At 35.8% G+C, this 18,618-nt stretch overlaps 1 protein-coding gene across 1 annotated transcript in view; it reads right to left on the bottom strand.

Moving 5' to 3' along the window:
* Nucleotides 1-18,618, bottom strand: part of DNAH6 (dynein axonemal heavy chain 6) — a 293,021-nt gene that overhangs the window by 217,578 nt on the left and 56,825 nt on the right. Inside the window, exons 9-12 of the mRNA XM_082425941.1 lie at nt 18,130-18,298; nt 15,810-15,926; nt 11,733-11,933; nt 3,180-3,300 (exon numbers count right to left, since the gene is read on the bottom strand). Of these exons, the coding sequence (XP_082282067.1) occupies nt 3,180-3,300; nt 11,733-11,933; nt 15,810-15,926; nt 18,130-18,298 (608 nt within the window). The remainder of the gene's footprint in view (nt 1-3,179; nt 3,301-11,732; nt 11,934-15,809; nt 15,927-18,129; nt 18,299-18,618) is intronic.

The following is an 18,618-nucleotide window of genomic DNA, read 5'->3' on the forward strand; positions in this document are numbered from 1 at the left end:
ATGGTACCTCAACGTAAGCATTCATTGAGGCTGAGGCTTTGTCAATTTGTGTCCACCATATATTGTAGTTGAATTTTGATAATATTCCCATTGCCATTTTCTCCCTTTTCCAAACCAGTGGAAGCCTGATTATCTTGAATACACTTTTATCATACTCTTGGTCAAAAACAGCTCTTACTAATACACATATAATACTAAACTACTCTACTCATCTTTCAAAATCCTGTACCTCTCGGCCTTTAAATATTTAGTTAACTTTATTTCCAATTACTCTCTCTGCTTGAGTCAGATTGATTTCCTTACTGCTTCCTGTTTTCCTTCTCTAACCCTCCCCTCTACCATCCCAAAGAGAAAAGGGTGTTGATTCTTGCCTTTACTCATATCATCTTCTCTCCTGGATACAAGGGAGAGTTTGACACAGTATAAAGAACACATCAGGGACTTCCCTGGTGGCTCAGGGGTTAAGACTCCTCGCTCCCAATGCAGGGGGCCTGGGTTCAATCCCTGGTCAGGGAACTAGATCCCAAATGTATGTGGCAACTAAGAGTTCACATGCCACAGCTAAAGAGCCCACGAGCCACAACTAAGACCCGGTGCAACCAAATAAATAAATAAAATAAAATATATATTTTTTTAAAAAAGAACATATCAGACAAAGTGTTAGAAGACCTAGGCTCAAGTCTTTAACCCACCTGTGGCTTTGGGTAAGTTAGTTGATCTTTCTGAGCTTCGGCTTCCTCATGATACAAAAAAGGGATGACAATTATCTGTCCTACTCATTTCAGAAGGTTTTGATGTGTCTATTTTTGAGAACTGACAAAATAAATATATCAAATTATCTGAGAAGACTTCTGGTAAGGAAACCTGTATAATGTTGTTTGGTCAAGTATTTTCCAAACTTATTTGAACACAGAGTCTTTTTCATTTTTCATGATATCATGTAATATCCTTCAGAATAGTGGTTCAAGGAATACTAGCTTGGGAAACACCAATTTGGTCCAATACTTTAGTTTTATACATGAAGAAATTTAGATCATTCGAGGTTAAATGACTTGGCCATGGTCATATATAGCCGTGTTCAAAGGGAAACAAAAGAGTAAAGCTGATAGAAGAGTTCTCTCTTTATGAGCTAGAGGAGAGGCAGTTTGTACAATAGTTAAGCACACAAACTTTCAAGTCAGAGAAAACGATTTCTAAACCACTAAATAGCTGTGTAAACTTGAAGTTACCTTATCTCTATATATTTTCATTTCCTTATTTGTAAAATGAGAATACTCGCCTCATAGAATTATGAGGATTAGATGAGATGCCTGAAAATCACTTAGCACAGTATCTATCCTAAGTGCTCAGGAAGTACAGAAATTATTAGTAAACACTGACATTTATAGAAATTCAGGGGTGAGATATGGCTGATTAGTTCAGGAAGCCAGAGTTTGCCCCCTGATCGTCTTCTGGGGCTAGACAGAGGTCAGTGTGGCTAAAAGATTGGTTAAACAGACATTTGTTAAGTGTAAGTGTCTATAATACGTGCTAGGCAGTGTTAGAACAGTTTGAGGGAATACGACAACAGGCAAGGCATGGTATCCAAGGGGCAAAGCTACATTCTATTAACCTCTGGCTAACAGTTGGGTTCAAGGTTTAGGAAGTATCAGAGAGTTCCTAAAAGAGGAGGAACACAACGTTTAGGAGTCCAGACCAATGTACTCCAGAGTCCCAGAAAACAAACAGCTAATACCTATGAGACCCTGGTTCCAGGATTGGGATAGAATTGACAAGCCAAGGCAGGACTAGAAGAAGGGCAACCTGGGAGCTTGGTGGCCTCATCCAGATGGGTGGTTGGTGAGGGAGTAAAGTTATCCAATGTGAGGAACATGGTAACAGGATACTAGGAGGCCTTGGCTCAAGGTTATGAGTAGAAGATCTAGGGGATTAGAACTGGTTATTTGGATTAGGCCTACTCCATGTGCTGAAATGCCAGGTTTCACACCTTACTGCCACCCTGGTGCCATTGTGTCCCTGTCAGTTCCCTTCAGTTCAACACACAGTAAGTCTCAGTGTGATGGTGTTGGTGAAGAACAGTAGAAATGGACTTGTCTAATTTTGTTTTCTGAAGTAAGACCCCACTTCGGTTTCTTGAGCAAGTCAGTGTCTTGGAAAAAAGGGTCTGTTTCAGATTTTAAAAACTTAAGGGACATAACAAGTGAATATAGTGCCTGCTCTTGGACTAGATTCTGGGTCAAACTAGCTGCAAACTGCTTTATTTGGGGGATTCTGAATAGGGGCTAAATGTTGATATTAAGGAATTGTTGGTTTTTTTATTAGGTGTGATAATATTAATTTGGTTCTGTAGGAACATGTTTTTTAAAGATGAATATTGAAATATTTCATTTAGGGATGGCATGTCTAATTTACTTTAAAATACTTCAGCATAATAAAAAGAATGGGTTGAAACAAAAACATTAAAATTTACAGAAAAAATCAGTGTTGCTTTGTGAGGCAAAGTATCAGAGTAATCATTTTTGTGCATAAGAAAATAAAGGAATAAAGCCAGTTCATGAAATAAAAAAAGAATATGAATGATATGCTTCACATTTTTAAATGGTAATAATGAATAATATATACTTAATTTTTGTAAACATTTGGGAACTTTCTTGCCTGAAATTTCACTTGGGTATTGTATTTTATTTCCTTTTGTTGAAGATAACGAGTTTAATAAAATAATTTCCCTTCGGATCTGATTTCATGACTAAGAGTTGTGGATTCATACCCACCAGGTTGCAATATGGCCACAGAAATAGAGTAACTTGAATTCCTGAGACACATGTTACACTATGTAAACATTTTTTAAAGGAATCTGAGAGGTAAACATTCCTTTTGACTCCTTCCCATGTAAAGGTTATATAACCTTAGCACTGGTACAACTTGATACTAAAAGATAAGCTTTTGGGGAGGAATTCCTTCTCATAATATTCTGAAATAAAACAGTAACAGTAAAACTAAAGAAAAAAAAGTGGTTCTACAGTAAATAATCTAGAAATGAATAAACTGTTTCATTTTGTCAGGCCAACTCTTTGGAGCTACCATTTCTGTCACCATACACCACCAAACAGAAATGTAGACAATGATAAACCTTGATATACCTGTCAAACATAATTAGTAAGGACAAATGGAAAACTTACCAGGTTCTTGAAGTTTAAGAGCTTGTAAATCAAGACTTTCATTTTCCTTGAAGAATATCTGAAACTTTTCAAACGTAGCTGCATATAATTGAGCAGATTCAAATGCTGCCTGTATGGTTTCCTAAATGTTATAAAAAAACAGACACAACTGTATTTTTCCTGAGCAGAATTCAATTCAATAAAACTGAACAAACACAGATGCCTTCTCTGTGCCCAACACAATGCTTTGACCTGAGGATACCTAAGTGAGGAAAGATACCATCCTGGATGACAAGAAGCAATTAATGGATTCTCTTATAAAACTGAAAAAAAAAATACACCTTCAAGTCTGACTTTCAAAGAATTGTTCCTTATGATTGAAAGGAAGCACACCTGAAATTTTTTTAGCTTCATGGTGAACTTATACATCACTAGTAAATATATGGCAAGAGACAATGTCTATTTATTTTCCAAACTGCAAATTTTATATCTTGGTTAGTGTTTTTGAGCAAAGGCAAAACCATTTAGCATATTTGCAAAATTACTTGCCTAATCTCATTATTAAGTTCTCTGTGCTGGCAAGTCTCCTATTCCAAAATGTCTTCATAATTTGCCCTAATAAAATCCTTTCCCTCCCCTCACTTAACCTTGGCTCCAACCTCCACTTCCCCACAAAGTTTTTCCTACAATACCCATGTCAATACATGTTATCATAGTTCAATGCCTATGAACAGCAGTTAGGATCAGTTTGTTGTTGGTCCTGGTCCATTATTCCCTGGCTACACTCAATTGCCTTCCCTTACATTTCCTACCGAGACTTCTTGCAAATGACTGCAATTTGTCCCAAGGAAAACTAGAGATGATCAATGGAATTGCTCATTCCCAACACATCAGTGCTAGGGTATTGCTTTACGGATTCAGACTCTTGCTTTAGGGATAGTGGGTAACAGTAGAAAGTTTCATTACAAACAATAGCACACACCCTGGATGGCTTAGTTATTTGTTCATTTATTTCCTTTTAATAGGTTCTTATGTAATCTTCCAGAATGTTTCTGCTGTTTATTTCTTTACATTAAAAATTGAGGGGAAGAAACTATGTCAAAGTATATCTCCTTTGAGAAGATGTGCTACATATATACAATGGAATATTACTGAGCCATAAAAAGGAATGAAATAGTGCCATTTGCAGAGACATGGATGGACCTAGAGACTGTCATACAGAGTGAAGTAAATCAGAAAAAGAAAAACAAATATCATATACTATTGCTTATATGTGGAATCTAGAAAAATGGTAGAGATGAACTTATGTGCAAAGCAGACATAGAGTCACAGATATAGACAACAAACTTATGGTTACCAAGGGGGGAAGGGGCAGTGGGATGAATTGGAAGATTGGGACTGACATATGTACAGTACTATGTATAAAATAGATAACTAATGAGAACCTACTGCATAGCACAGGGAACTCTACTCAGTGCTCTGGGGTGACCTAAATGCGAAGGAAATCTAAAAAAGCATGGATATATGTATACATATAACTGATTCACTTTGCTGTATAGCAGAAAATAACACAATGTTGTAAAGCAACTATACTCCAATAAAAATTCATAATAAAAAAGAACATCCTTTTCCCCACAGCAAAAAAAAAAATGTATATCTCCTTTGAGCAGATTTAATAGTCTCTGATACATGATCATGAAGGCATTAGAAACACAACGGGAGGCCTGTAAATGGAAAGCTCCACCAACATGTTCAAAATATGATTTTAAACCTCACAGGAAGTTTGCTGGAATAGTACAAAGAATTCCATATATCACCACTGAAATTCCTTAAATTTTAACAATATATCACATTTGTTTTATCATTCTCTTTCTCTCTATATATTATTTTACCCTGAATCATTTGGAAGAAAGTTGCAGACACAGACATTTTTACCCCTAAATATTTCAGGGTTTATTTAATAAACACAAGGATATTTTCTTATAGAACCATAGTATAATGACCTAAATCAGGAAATTAGCATTGATATTAATACTATTATCAATTACAGATCTTATACAAATTTGGCCATTTGTCCCAATAATGTCTTTCATAACAAAATAAAAAACCATTTTTTCCTGGTCCACTATCCTATCCAGGATCATGTATTGTATCTTGTATCTTGTATCATATTGTATTTCTTGTATTGTATCTTGTCACATCTCTGCAGTGTCCTTTAATCTGAACAATTTCTCAATCTTTGTCTTTTGTGACCTTTAACATTTTTGAAAAGTATCTCCTGTGTGTGTATGTTATACTTCCTAATGCTTACATTCAGTTATACATTTTTGGCAATAATACTACATAAGTGATGTATGTTCTCTGTGAATAGTATCAAAAGGCACAGAATGTTGATTTGTCCCATTACTGGTGATGTTAACATGTTACTTAAGGTTGTGTCTGTGAGGTTTCATTACTGCAAACTTACTATTTTCTCTCCTTAAATCAATAAATATTCTATGCAGAAACGCTTTGAGACAATATCCTTTTCCTCATCATATCTTTGCATACTCGTTTTAGTATGAATTAGAGATTCTTGCCTATTTCTATAGCGGTGATTTTTCTTTATGTTTTCCTTCTACGTTTACTAGTTGGCATTTTACTGTAAGGAAGAGCTTTCCATTCATTCATTCTCAAAATGGACTCATGTATTCTCATTTTATTCAAAGACTGTTATAATCATTACTTATTTTAATGGTCAAATTGTACCAGGGAGACCCTTCAAGTTGGCTTTTAAAATTTTTCTGCATGTCGCCATTACTCCTTAGACACCTTCTTTTTTTTTGGTTCAACAATATGCTCTGGGCTGCTCTTGTACTTTCCCTGCCCCAGGTTTTGAATAAGCCATTTCTCCAAAGAGATTTGGTTCCTTTTGATTTGGAATGATATATAGAAAACAATGTGTGGTCACCAAATATGCTCATTGTTATTAGGATGTCATTGCTTCTAGGCCATCTCAGCAAGCAGATCTAGGATACACACAAACACCCCACATAAATACATATATACACAAAACCCTATACATAGTGCTCTTTCTATCGGTCAATTAAAGATCATGAGTTCATAACTCCAGTTCCAATATAACACCATTCTGGTTTTTCCTCTTCCATATTTGGATGAGGATGAGTAACCTCATTCCATTATCCACAATATTTAGTTATTTGCTCAACTCCAGAATACACAGAAAGTCATTTCAGAATTGCTAACACACTAATACCACTATGAAAAACAAAGTGGAATTCAATATTTATTATAGTTATAGTGGTCTTTAGCTTAAGGGTATATGGGCAAAATAGTGTGTTTAAAAGTTACTCGGTTTAGTTTTTTTCCCCTTCCTTGCAGTGTGGTTATGTTATTCATTTGAAATATAGTCTAGTTCTTTTGTTTTCATTGTATTCTATTTTAGGGTTTTGTTTCCCCATTCTTATTGATTTTTAAGTGCTATATTCAAAAGTATACTCAGAACTAAGTGTGACTCTTCTCATCTTTTCTACTCCATGCCCACCATCCTGTCTACACCATTCCCACTGTCTCCTCTAGGTAACAAATTTCCTTAGTTTCTGGTTTATCTCTTCTCCCTCCCTATTTTCTGACATAAAAAGTAGCACACTATAGATATTCTTTTCTACTTTGCTTTTTTCACCTAACAATATATCCTGGAAATCACTCCATATTTGTTGGTAGATATTTTCCATATTATTTTGTTCAGCTGTATAGTCCTCCTCTGTGTAAATGTACCATAGTTCATCCTATGTATTTTGGGAGTTTCTGATATTTTATAAAAATAATGATGTTAACAAAATCTAGTGCATATGTACTATTTTATTGTTGGGCATGCATCTTCTGGGTACATACTGAAAGGTAGAATTGCTGGATCAAATGGTAAATACATAACATATAGTTTTGTTATATACTGTAAAATTCTCCATCATTTGCATTCTCAAATGCAAAGTGTGAAGAGCATTTGTTTATCCATAGGCTGGCCAACGGAATGTGTTGTCATACTTTTGAATTTTGCTAATCTGATAGTTGAGAAATGCTGCCTCAATTTTGTTTCCATTTGCATTTCTCTTATAAGTGAGGTAGAATATGTTTTCATGTGCCTAGTTTCCTGTTTTTGGTGAGTTTTCTATCATATGTTTTGACCATTTTTCTACCTAGTTTTGGTCTCCTCCCTGTTTCCCATTGGCAAGAGTTCTTCATGTATAAAAATATTAGCCCTTAGCTGTGATTTATATGCTGCAAATAGATTCTCCCAGTTTGTAATTGTATTTTTACTTTGTTTATATATTTTTTTGCCTTGCAAAGTTTTAAAAACTTTATACCATCAAATTTATCAATTTGTGCTATTATTGCATCTGGATTTTGAGTCATAGCTAGATAACCTTTCTTTATGAACAAGATTATAGAAGAATTCACCCATGTTTTCTTCTAGAACTTGTATGATTTAAATAAATTTTTAGATCCCTGATCCAGTTATTTTTATATACAATGTGAGATATGTATCTAACTTTAACTTTGTCCCAAAGGCTAATCAGTTATCCCAACGCTATTTATGAAAAAGTCCAAATATATCTCAGTGATTTGAAATACCATGTTTTTTATTTAATAAATTTTCATATGTACTTAGGTGTATTTCTGGATTTTCTATTCTGTTCCACTGGTCTGATAGCCAATACCACAATCTTTTAATTATAGAGTTTATATTTAATACTTGGTAAGAATAATACCCCAAATAGCTCTTCTTTTTCAGGGTTTTCCTAGCTTCTATGCATGTCTATTATTACATATAGGCTTTACTATAAACTTATGCTCTATGATAAAGCTTATTAGTATTTTTATTGGCATTGTGTTAAATTTATAGATTAACCTAGGGAGAACAGATATCTATTATGTTGAGTCATTACATCTAAGAATATTTCTTTAAGTCTATTTTTGTGTCTTGCAGAAGCCTTTAAGAAAACTTAAAAAGATATCCTTATATAGGTTTTTTTTTAACATTTCTTATTAGGTTTATTCCTAAATATTATATATTACCTGCTTTGTTGTTATTACAATGAAGTTTTTTCCACCAGGCATTTTCAGTATTCTAGAACAATTTATGTGCTATTGTGAATATCTGGTCTTTGGAGAGTTGATAAAATTCCCCTGTGAATCCATCTGGGCCTGGTGCTTTTTACAAGGTATTTCTTTGATAACTTCCTCTATTTCTTCTGTGGAGATTGGTAAGCTTTCTATTTTTAATGTGGTTGATTTAGATTACCATGTTGCCCTAAAAATACTATCTATTTAATCTAGGTTTTCAAATTTATTTGGATAAATGTCTGCAAGGTAATCCCTCATTTTTTTTTTCTGTTTAAACGGTTATTTCCTTGTTATTTGTCATTGATTATGTTAGTTAGGACTTCTATATCCTTATTTATTTTTTTCCTACTTGACCTGCCTTATGATGAGAGTTGCATGTTAAAGTCTTCTATTCACAGTGTTTCTATTTATGTTCCATTTGTGTCTCATTGCATCTCTTTGCCTTTTGCAAGTGTTTCCTGTATATATATTTGGTGCATAGAAATTTATAGCCCTGACTCATAGGATCACAAATCTTGTTTTCTTATTGTTTACATTTGTCTCTACACCACTGAGCACCACTTCATTTTCAGTCTTTCTAAAGAAAGACTAAACGTTCCCTACCAGGGTGGTATATTTGTTACAATTGATGATCCTACATTGACACATCATAATCACCCAAAATCCATTGTTTACATTATGGTTCACTCTTGGTATGGAACATTCTATGGGTTTGGACAAATATATAATGACATTTATCCATCATTATGGAATTATACAGAATGTTTTCACTGTCCTAAAAATCAGTGTTTTGCCTCTTCACTCCCCCACCCTCAACCCCCTGGTAACCACTGATCTTTTTACTGTCTCCATGTTTTTGCCTTTTTCAGAATGTCAAATAGCTGGAATCATACAGTATTCCCATTACACATACGTTATGCCTTTTGAAGTTGTCCTACAGTTCTTGGATAGTCTGTTTTGCTTTTTTCAGTCTTTGTTCTCTTTGCTTTTTGGTTTTCAGGACTCTATTGATATATTCTATGGCTCAGAGATTCTTTCCTCAGCTGTGTCTAGTCTACTAATAAGCTCATCAAAGGCATTATTTATTTCTGTTATGTTTTGTTTTGTTTTTTACCTCTAGCACTTCTTTTTGGTTCTTTCTTAGGATTTCCATCTCTCTGCTTACATTGCCCATCTGTTCTTGCATGCTGTTTATTTTATCCATTGGAGCCCTTAGCATATTAATCATAGTTGTTTTAAATTCTGGGTCTGATATTTCCAATATCCCTGCCATGTCTGGGTCTGATACTTGCTCTGTCTTCTAATTTTTTCCCCTTATTAATGTGCCTTGTAATTTTTTTTTTTTTGATAATTGGACATGATGTATTTGGTAAAAGGAACTGCTGTTAACAGGTCCTTAGTAAGGGGATGGTATGTGTCAGGGGAGGGGATATAGTCTATAGTCCTTTGATTAGGTTTTAGTCTTTTAGTGAGCCAATGCCTCTGAACTGTGAACTTCATAAATATTTCTCACTTTTTTTTCTCTCTCCTTAGGTGGGACAGATGGGTGGAGTGGGCTGGAGTTGTGTATTTCCCCTCCCCCAGGTAAGTTAGGATCAGATAATACACTAGCAAATTAGGCTCTGGTTAACTAGTTCCCTCTGAGGGTAGGCCTTGTTGAGAAGAGGGTGCTCTGACATATTTCAAATTATTCCTTTTCCCCTCTCCCTGCTGGAAGCATGAGAGAATTTTTCTCTAATATTTACTGTGAGAATCTGGTTGAGTTCTTGCAGGTAAATTTCATAATAATGTGGGGGTCCCCTATAACTTGGTCCCTGGAGTTTTTAACTCTCAGAGTTGTTCACACTGAGCCTCCATCAGTTCATCAATTACAGTTCAGGTTTTCCTGTCTGGCACTGGTTCTCACTGAGGTTTCTGCTCATAGTCTCTGCTCTCAGAAGCCATGACTCCCTGTTTTCATCACTCTGTCTCTCCAATCTTGAGGGCTGTGGTTTCCCCTGTGTTCTCCCCTCTATTACAGATCCTATAGCAGTCTGTTCAGTCAGTGTGTTCAGCTTTTTACTTGTTAGGATAGAGTGGCAACTTCCAAGCTCCTTACATGTGGATCCAGAAATAGGAAGATCAGTCCTTTTGCCAAGTTATCTCTTGGTTGGATGAAACTCATCCTAATTTCATAAAAAATCCTGATCAGCACCAAAAACCCTAGGCCCTTGCCTTTTTAAAACTATTTTTCTATAGCCTTGATATTTGAAGGACTAGCTTGGTTAGATAAAAATTATTGATTCGCATTATCTGCTCTTGAGTTTCGTTAAAGAATGCTGTTCCATCATTGCCTTTCTTTATACATTGTTTTTGAGAAGCCTGATGCTAGTCTAATTCTCTTACTTTTGTAAGTTATTTTCATTGTGGTGTGAGACCTGGAGGAATTTTTCTTTAGCTTTAAAAGCTAATAGTTTTAAAAGGATGTATCTCAGAGTTGATTGTTCTAGGTCAATTTTCCAAGGCACTCTGTGGGCCCTTTCAATATATAGATTCACATTTTCTTTTCTTGGACTATAGTTATGTGTTTGTTCTACCCTTTGTTTTGTTTTTCTCCTTCAGACACTCCAATTATACATATGTTATTTCTTCTTTGCCTGTTTTCTATTTCAATTATTTTCTCTCTGACCATTTTTACTTCTATCTATCTCTAGCTTATTTTCATTCTCCTGATTGTTTTCCTGTCTTTATACTCATTATTGCATTTTCACTTCAGGTTATTCTGTCTGGCATGATGCAGTTTAGTCTTGATTTCTGAGATAATTTTGTCTTTTAAAAAAAATTCCATTTTTATTTTAAATTTTGAATTTTTTTGATTTAATGTTGAGGCTATTTAGTTTATAGTGCAGCTTTTGTTTCATGTTTTTTGGGAGGTAAGAGAAGGAATATTTTAATCTTCACTTTCTATTTTCTCCTTATAGTACCTTTTCAGGTATTTAATATATTTTAATTTCTTCAGCTCATGGATTTGAGTGATTTACAAGATTTATAATTCAAGGGCATTCTGTTTTGTCAGTAGAGCAATGTGCAGATTATTTTATTTTATTTTTTGGTTGTGGGGAAGGAGTTGGGTGTATTCTGGTTTTCTGGTTATTTTTGTCTTGCAGGGCCTTAAATTTTCAACAGTTGCTCTATTATCCCTGTACCACCCAATGTTCAGATAATGTCTCTTCCTCGTTTTTAACCTTACTTCCCCCCCCCCAAAAAGTGATACCATCTTGAATAGCTTGTACTTTTAAGTCTCTTTCTTATAATCAGTGCTCTAATCTACCAGGACTTAAAAAAAAATCACCTTAGCATTTAGAGATTAAGTAGCATTTAATCTAAAGATAAGACAGGAAGAAAATATGTTACCTAGTTTCTTAAAAATCAAAAATATTATAAAAATAGTTTTAGTAAAAGAAAATATACCTTTATTTGAAAGATAATTGTGTGAAAATTCTTATCATCATCAAATACTGCTGATAAGCTTGGACCAAATCCACAAGTTTTTTCTTCCAATTTGTTGTTAATGTAAGGGCTGGTAAAAGCATCAAAATATGAATCAGGCACAAGATTAGGAACTGATAACACAGTGTTTCGGAAATGATTAATTGCACCTGAAATACCATCCTGTTGGAGAGAAAAGCACAAACATAAATGTAAGCACACACATGGTTATATTTATAAAAAGTTTTGAATTTTCTAAACTGCTAAAATAAATAAGAATAACTCATTCAACAATGCCAGGTACTGCGTTGACTCTGAATATATGACAAATCAGAAGACACAGCCCCTGTCTTCAGGAAATATGTTTTCTAATTGAAAGAGAGGTAGATAAGCAAAAAGTTGCAACACATTAAGATGAATATATTACATTCATTTGAAACATGAACAAAACACAGAAAAGTCATAAAGGAAGGAAGGCCAAAGTATGCCTAAGAGAATCAGGGAAAGTTCAAAAGGTGGGTTAAAAGTTCATATTCTTTGAGCAGTTATTTCCATCCTAGATATCAATCCTAAGAGAAAAAATTAGATATGTAAACAATGATTCATGTGGAAGGGCACTCACTGAAGCATTAATTATAATAAAAATTAATTAGAAAAATACCTTAGTGTTCAAAAATAGAAGAATGGTTAAGTTATGGTATATTTATATGAATGGAAATTAGGCATCTCTTCAAAGATTGATTAATGACATGGGAAAAAGCTTATAATGTAATCTTAAGTTAAAAAAAAGAGCAGGATGAAACTGGTGTATAACATCCCATTTTAAAAATGTATGTGTAAAATCTCATGGTAAGTTAGGTGTGTTGGTATATCAGTATGTACTAAAACATGACTGGAAAAAAAGTATAAAAATGTTAAAAGGTTGTTTCTATTTCTGACACATGGTATTACAGATGATTTTAATAATCTTTTTCTGTGTTTTTCAAGTTTGATGAGCACGAATTAATTTATAATTTATAATAATATATATCTAAATGATATAAAGGTCATTCTTGAGAAGAGTCTTAAAAGACAAGCAGGAGCTGGTCAAGTACACAAGATGGGAGTACAGTCCTTGTAAGTCATTGTATGTGAAAGGCCCAAGGGGGGCTGGCAGGTCTGGGTGCTGGAGCATAAGTGTCAGTGTGGAAAAATGCAGTCATGATGCAGTCAGCCCCTTCTTGAAAGGCCCTGTGAGTGATGCTGGGTTCCAGTGTTAGCCGGTGGTCTGGCATTCCCCAGATTGTGACCATGGACTACCCTGAGTTAAAAGGGTCCCAATGTCACATAAGTTTGGGAAGAAACCTTAGGTTAAACAAGAGTTTCCTCTGGATCTACTAAACAGGATTTTTCATATTTGTTAATATGCAAATGCATGTCACAAACCCTTTTCTCCTAGAATGCCTATCATCATCTCACAGAGCATCCTATTGACAATGAAGAAATTTAATTTTAAGTGACATGATCAGATTTGCCTATGAAATAATCTTGCAGTCAGCAATGTAGAAAATGGACTAGAAGGAAGAGGGGCAGGCAGGTCAGAAGAGACTGTCACAGCAGGCCAGGTAAGAGCTGATGAGGTTCCCATCGAGGGGAGGTGCAACTAAGGTCAACACACAGGACTCGCTGCCTTGATCTCAAAGAAGTAAGGGAGGATCTAGGATGACTCCTGGATTGCTGGTTTGGGCATCTGGATACTGCCTTTCATTGAAATGGAGATATAGAAGGAGGAGCAAGTTTTGGAAGAAGTTGATAAGTTCAATTTATTTTGGTGAGTTGGAGTTAATTGTGGAGATTTCCAGATGGCTCCAAGGCTGAAGTCTAGAAGAAAAGTACACGATGGAAATATTTATTTAAAGTCCCCATTCTAGAAGTGGTAGTTGGAACAACAGGCACGGACACAAGCCCCCAGAGGAACATAAAAAATGTGAAGAGGAGGGAGCCTTTCAGGCTCGCAACAGTCAAAGGTCAGACAAAAAAAGCAGCTCCAAAATAGAGTACTGGAAAGGAAAAAATGTTGGCACAGGAGTAAAACCATGAGAAATTAAACCAAGGGGGAGTCTGTTTCCAGAGGCAGGAGTCATATGCAACGGGAGGTCTGTCAAACACCATAGGAAAGAAAAGAACTGGAAAATGTATGTTGGATCAAGTATTAGGAAACCATAGTTAACCCAAGAAAGAACAATGTCAGATGTCAAGATTTAGTTATATAATTTTCCTTTAGACGAAGCTGTATGTGTGTATGTGTGTTTGAAATGTTAAGACTAATGACCAAAATAAGAGCGAGAAAAAATAGAAAATTCATGAGTGATCCACTCATGGCAGTTTATACTGCCTTTGGCTAATTTGGGGTTACATGAAGCAAAATCTTATGTGTGGTGTGAACACATGAACATGCTTGGCCTATGACTTCATGGGTAGGAATTAAAAACACCCCTGTGGGGAGTTGGACCCTACAACAGGAAATACGGAGAATGTTAAGGTTTTCAAGGCTTGTCACTTGGGGCTTAAGGAGAATAACCAGCTGCTTGCTGGAGAGAGCTTTCTTGCATCATCTGCTGCACAGAAACCTTTACCTTCCACGTGAAGGCCAAGAGCCTTCTGGCCCGGAAGGGACATGAGAGTCCAGTGCCTCTCTGAGTGGGAGCTCCTGAACGAAGGTCCAACCACAGGGAACTCAGCAGTCTGCTTGTCCTTGTAAATATCCTAAAATAGCCTGAAGATCTGATAAATTAGAGAGTCATAGACTGCTGGAAGAGGAAGCAACCTTAAAACTCATCTCACAGATGCATAAACTGAACCCCAGAGAGGTAAGTGGTTTCCCCATAGGAGTAAAGTCAAGACTAGAATCTAGAGATTCTGAGTCAAGACTAGAATCTAGAGATTCTGAGTCAAGACTAGAATCTAGAGATCCTGACTACTCGTGCTTTTGTACCACAATACACAGCTAAGGGCAGAAAATATAGACTCTGATTGGTTTATTAATCTATGCCTGTACCCAAATGGAGAAGGCAGAACTCTAAGATGGCTCCCAAGATCCCCTCTCCCTGGTTTACATGCCCTGTATAATCCCCTCCTCTTGAGTATGGGGGGATCTGTGAATGTGATGGGATGCCACAGCCATGATTATGTTACATTACAGGGAAAGCTGAAGGGACTTTGCAGATATAATTAGGTTGACTTTGAGTTAGTCCAAAAGGTGATTATCCAGGGTAGACCTGTCTGAATCAAGTGAAAGCCCTTACAAGAGGGATTGGGCCCTTCTCAAAGGAGATTCTCCAGCTGGTCTTGAAGAATCAAACACCCATACTGTAAACTGCTTATAGAGTTGGCCACATGAACTATAGGAACTACAGATGGTTCCTAGGATCTAAGGGTGGTGCCCACTGGACTTCTCTCAAGAAACCAGGGACTTCAGTCCTATAGCTGCTTAGAGATGAATTTCTTCAACAACCTGAGGGAACTTGGAAGTGGATCCTTCTCCATTCAAGCCTCTAAGGAGACCTCAGCCCAGACAATACCCGAAGGGCAGCCTGCATGGAGAGGCCCTGAAGCGGAGAAGAAGCTAAGCAGTGCCCAGATCCCTGATCCATGAGACTGAAGTGATAAATGGCTGTTGCTTTAAGCTGCCAAATTTGTTGTAATTTGCTGCACAGCAGTAGATACCAAAACAACACTCAGATGCAACATACTTTAAAAGATTTCAAAAATGGTACTTACAACATAGCGATTTCTTGGAGGGATGCCTCTAGTCAATTTTACATTTTGTATAGCGTATGTTCTCTCAGTGGTGTACCCTACCAAGCCCCTAGTCTGTCTCAAATTAAAGAAAATGTGCTAAACTTTCAGATACTTTTTATGTAGATGCCATGCTGTGTGCAGAACAATGCTTTGTCTTTTCCTTACGATCATTTTGGAGAAGGGACAATAGCAACCCTGCCAATCATTTGACAGTAGAACAGTTGCTTCATTTTCCAAAAAAGGTATTTATGCATGGATGCTATATGAGGAAACACATACCAGAAAATCTTCCAAAGGAGGCTCAAAGAGCAGTGACTGGACTGTCAAAATCAGTTCTGTGACAAACATGGGAATGAGAGATTCATCTTCTTCCTGCTTCTCCAACACGGGGGCCCCCTGAAATGAGCATTTCTGCAGTGTTATAAAGATATAAGTATCAAGGTCTAAAATTTAAAAAACCTCTGTATTACAGAAGGCACATAAACTTAAGCTTACACAATTAGCTGATGTTATAATGTTGGCATGTCTTTCAAAGAATACTACCATAGAAATTAAAAAATAAAGGCAAATATGGAAAGACTACATGACAGTGTAAAACTTCTCTCCTTGTAAAAACACTGTCAACAAAGTGGAAAGGCAAACAACAAACTGGAAAAATATATCAGTAATGTATATAGTAATGCAGATAGAAGGTTGGTTATATTTAAATAGAAATATACTTGATATAGTCAATAGAAATATATACTAATAACATCATAATTGATACTAAATAGAAAGATATTTAAACAGAAAAATGGGCAAAGGGCATAATCTGACATTTTTTAAAGGAAGTATCAATCAACATCCTCCTCCTTCTCTTCCTCAAGATAGTAATAGTTTATTCAGTAACATTTATTGAGTATTTACTGTGTGCCAGGTAGTGCTAACTATTTATGTAAATCCCACACCAATCATATGTAGCAGGTATCATTTTTATTCCCACGAGAAAACTATGATCGGGAGAAGGTAAGACATTTCATTCAGGACACACTGATTTGTAAGTGGCAGATCAGAACTGACACCCAGGTCTTTCTCATCATGAGACCTATACTCTTATCCCTGTACTGTGGTGGCAGTTAAAGGAATATAACATTTAAAAGTAGTGACATATTACTTTACATCCATCAGATGGACAAAGGTTGAAATGAATGATAATATCTAGTGTGCATATGGCCAAAGGCTCCTTCTCGAACATTGCTAGGAAGATTGTAAAATGACACAAAACTTTCTAGAAAGTTATGCATCAGTTTCAAAAGCCTTAACAAGTGAGCATATTTCTGATCCAAGAATTCCACATCTAGGAATTTCTTCTAAGGGGAAGAATCAGAGATGTATGAAAAATGTATAAACAAAGATATTCTTTGCAGCATTATTTGGACTAGTGAGAAAGTGATCAATAATAGAAAATTATTTACAAGATGTATAATACATTTCTATGTGAGAATGTTATATGGAAAAAATACATATTGACTGGGGAGATTTTTCATAATACATTGCTAAGTGGAAAAAGTAGGTGATAAAGCAGTAAGTAAAGTATGATTCCTTTCCTTCCCCCTTGGAAATAGTTAACTTGGTATAGCAGAGGATGCTTTTCTTTGTATATTTCTGTGTTTTTCAAATTTTCTGCACTTAGCATATATTACTTTTATAATTAGAAAGATAAATACTACTTTCAAAATGTGGTAGTATTGAGGAAAAAAAGGAATTGAGAATAGGGAAGGAGAGAAAGTAATGAAAAGGAGTATGCAGCTAAAATTCAACTTTTGGAGAAAAGGAAAACTATGGCAAAGAGCGACAGGCCTTGAAACTGCATATTGGGTCTCCTGGGGGGATGCACAGATATGAAGGTAGGAAGCTTAATGAAACCAGATATGCATGTTTTGCTATGTTTTTAGGTATCTGTCATGAAGCCATTATCCAGGATGGAGCTGGGGAAAAGCTTATTGGGCTATCAGATAAGCTATGTTAGAATGCACAAATTTGTATTATTTAATCTCAAATGTCTCACATTACTCTGTGTTTATAAGATCAACATCCTCCTAAGAGGTTATTCACTGAAAGCACAAAGGTTTGCTCCCATGATTTGCTCCTTCTCGCCTCTAAACTATTGTTTATCTCTTTCATTTATACCACCTTCCCTGCTTCTCTCTGCCAGTTCATGCTCACGATGACCCCCAAACTATAAGCTTCTTGGGGGCAAATATTCTGTCTATGCTTTTCATCACCGTGTACCCAATACCCAGCATAGGGATTGGTACATAGTAGATACTTAAGGAATATTTATTGAGTGAACACATGAGGAACCTTTAGCAAGTGCCTGTGAGAGAGACTGCAATATTCAGCACAATGGATGCTTTCTCTGCTATTAGATACTTGCTGATATGCTGATTTTCATTCTGTCATTTCATGTGTGTATGGTAGACTCTGATTATACTGTGAAATCCTCTAAGCATTTCTCCTATTTTTCCAGTACACAGAAAATAGCATAATTCACAGTGCATAGTAAGCACTCCTCAATAAATGTTGACCAATGAATTTTCTTAATTGTGTCTGAATATACCTTTTTATCAGTGACTTCAGGCTTCTCTTCTGTAATCCATTTCTGAATGACATCTGCTGAAGGTGTCCGTTTTAACTTGTCAGTGAGATAATTCAAAAGGGAGCTAGCAGAATTTACTGTTAGGACATGCATTGTGTTCTCAATTAGATAGTCATTTAGACGAATAAAGCTTGAAAAGAAAAAAAAAAATACTACCCTCAGAATGGGAGAAAATATTTGCAAATGAAGCAACTGACAAAGGATTAATCTCCAAAATATACAAGCAGCTCATGCAGCTCAATATCAAAAAAACAAACAACGCAATCCAAAAATGGGCAGAAGACCTAAATAGACATTTCTCCAAAGAAGATATACAGATTGCCAACAAACACATGAAAGGATGCTCAACATCACTAATCATTAGAGAAATGTAAATCAAAACTACAATGAGGTATCACCTCACACCAGTCAGAATGGCCATTATCAAAAAGTCTACAAACAATAAATGCT

Source organism: Balaenoptera physalus (genome assembly GCF_965194825.1).
Source record: "Balaenoptera physalus genome assembly, chromosome: 15".
NCBI classification, from domain to species: domain Eukaryota; kingdom Metazoa; phylum Chordata; class Mammalia; order Artiodactyla; family Balaenopteridae; genus Balaenoptera; species Balaenoptera physalus.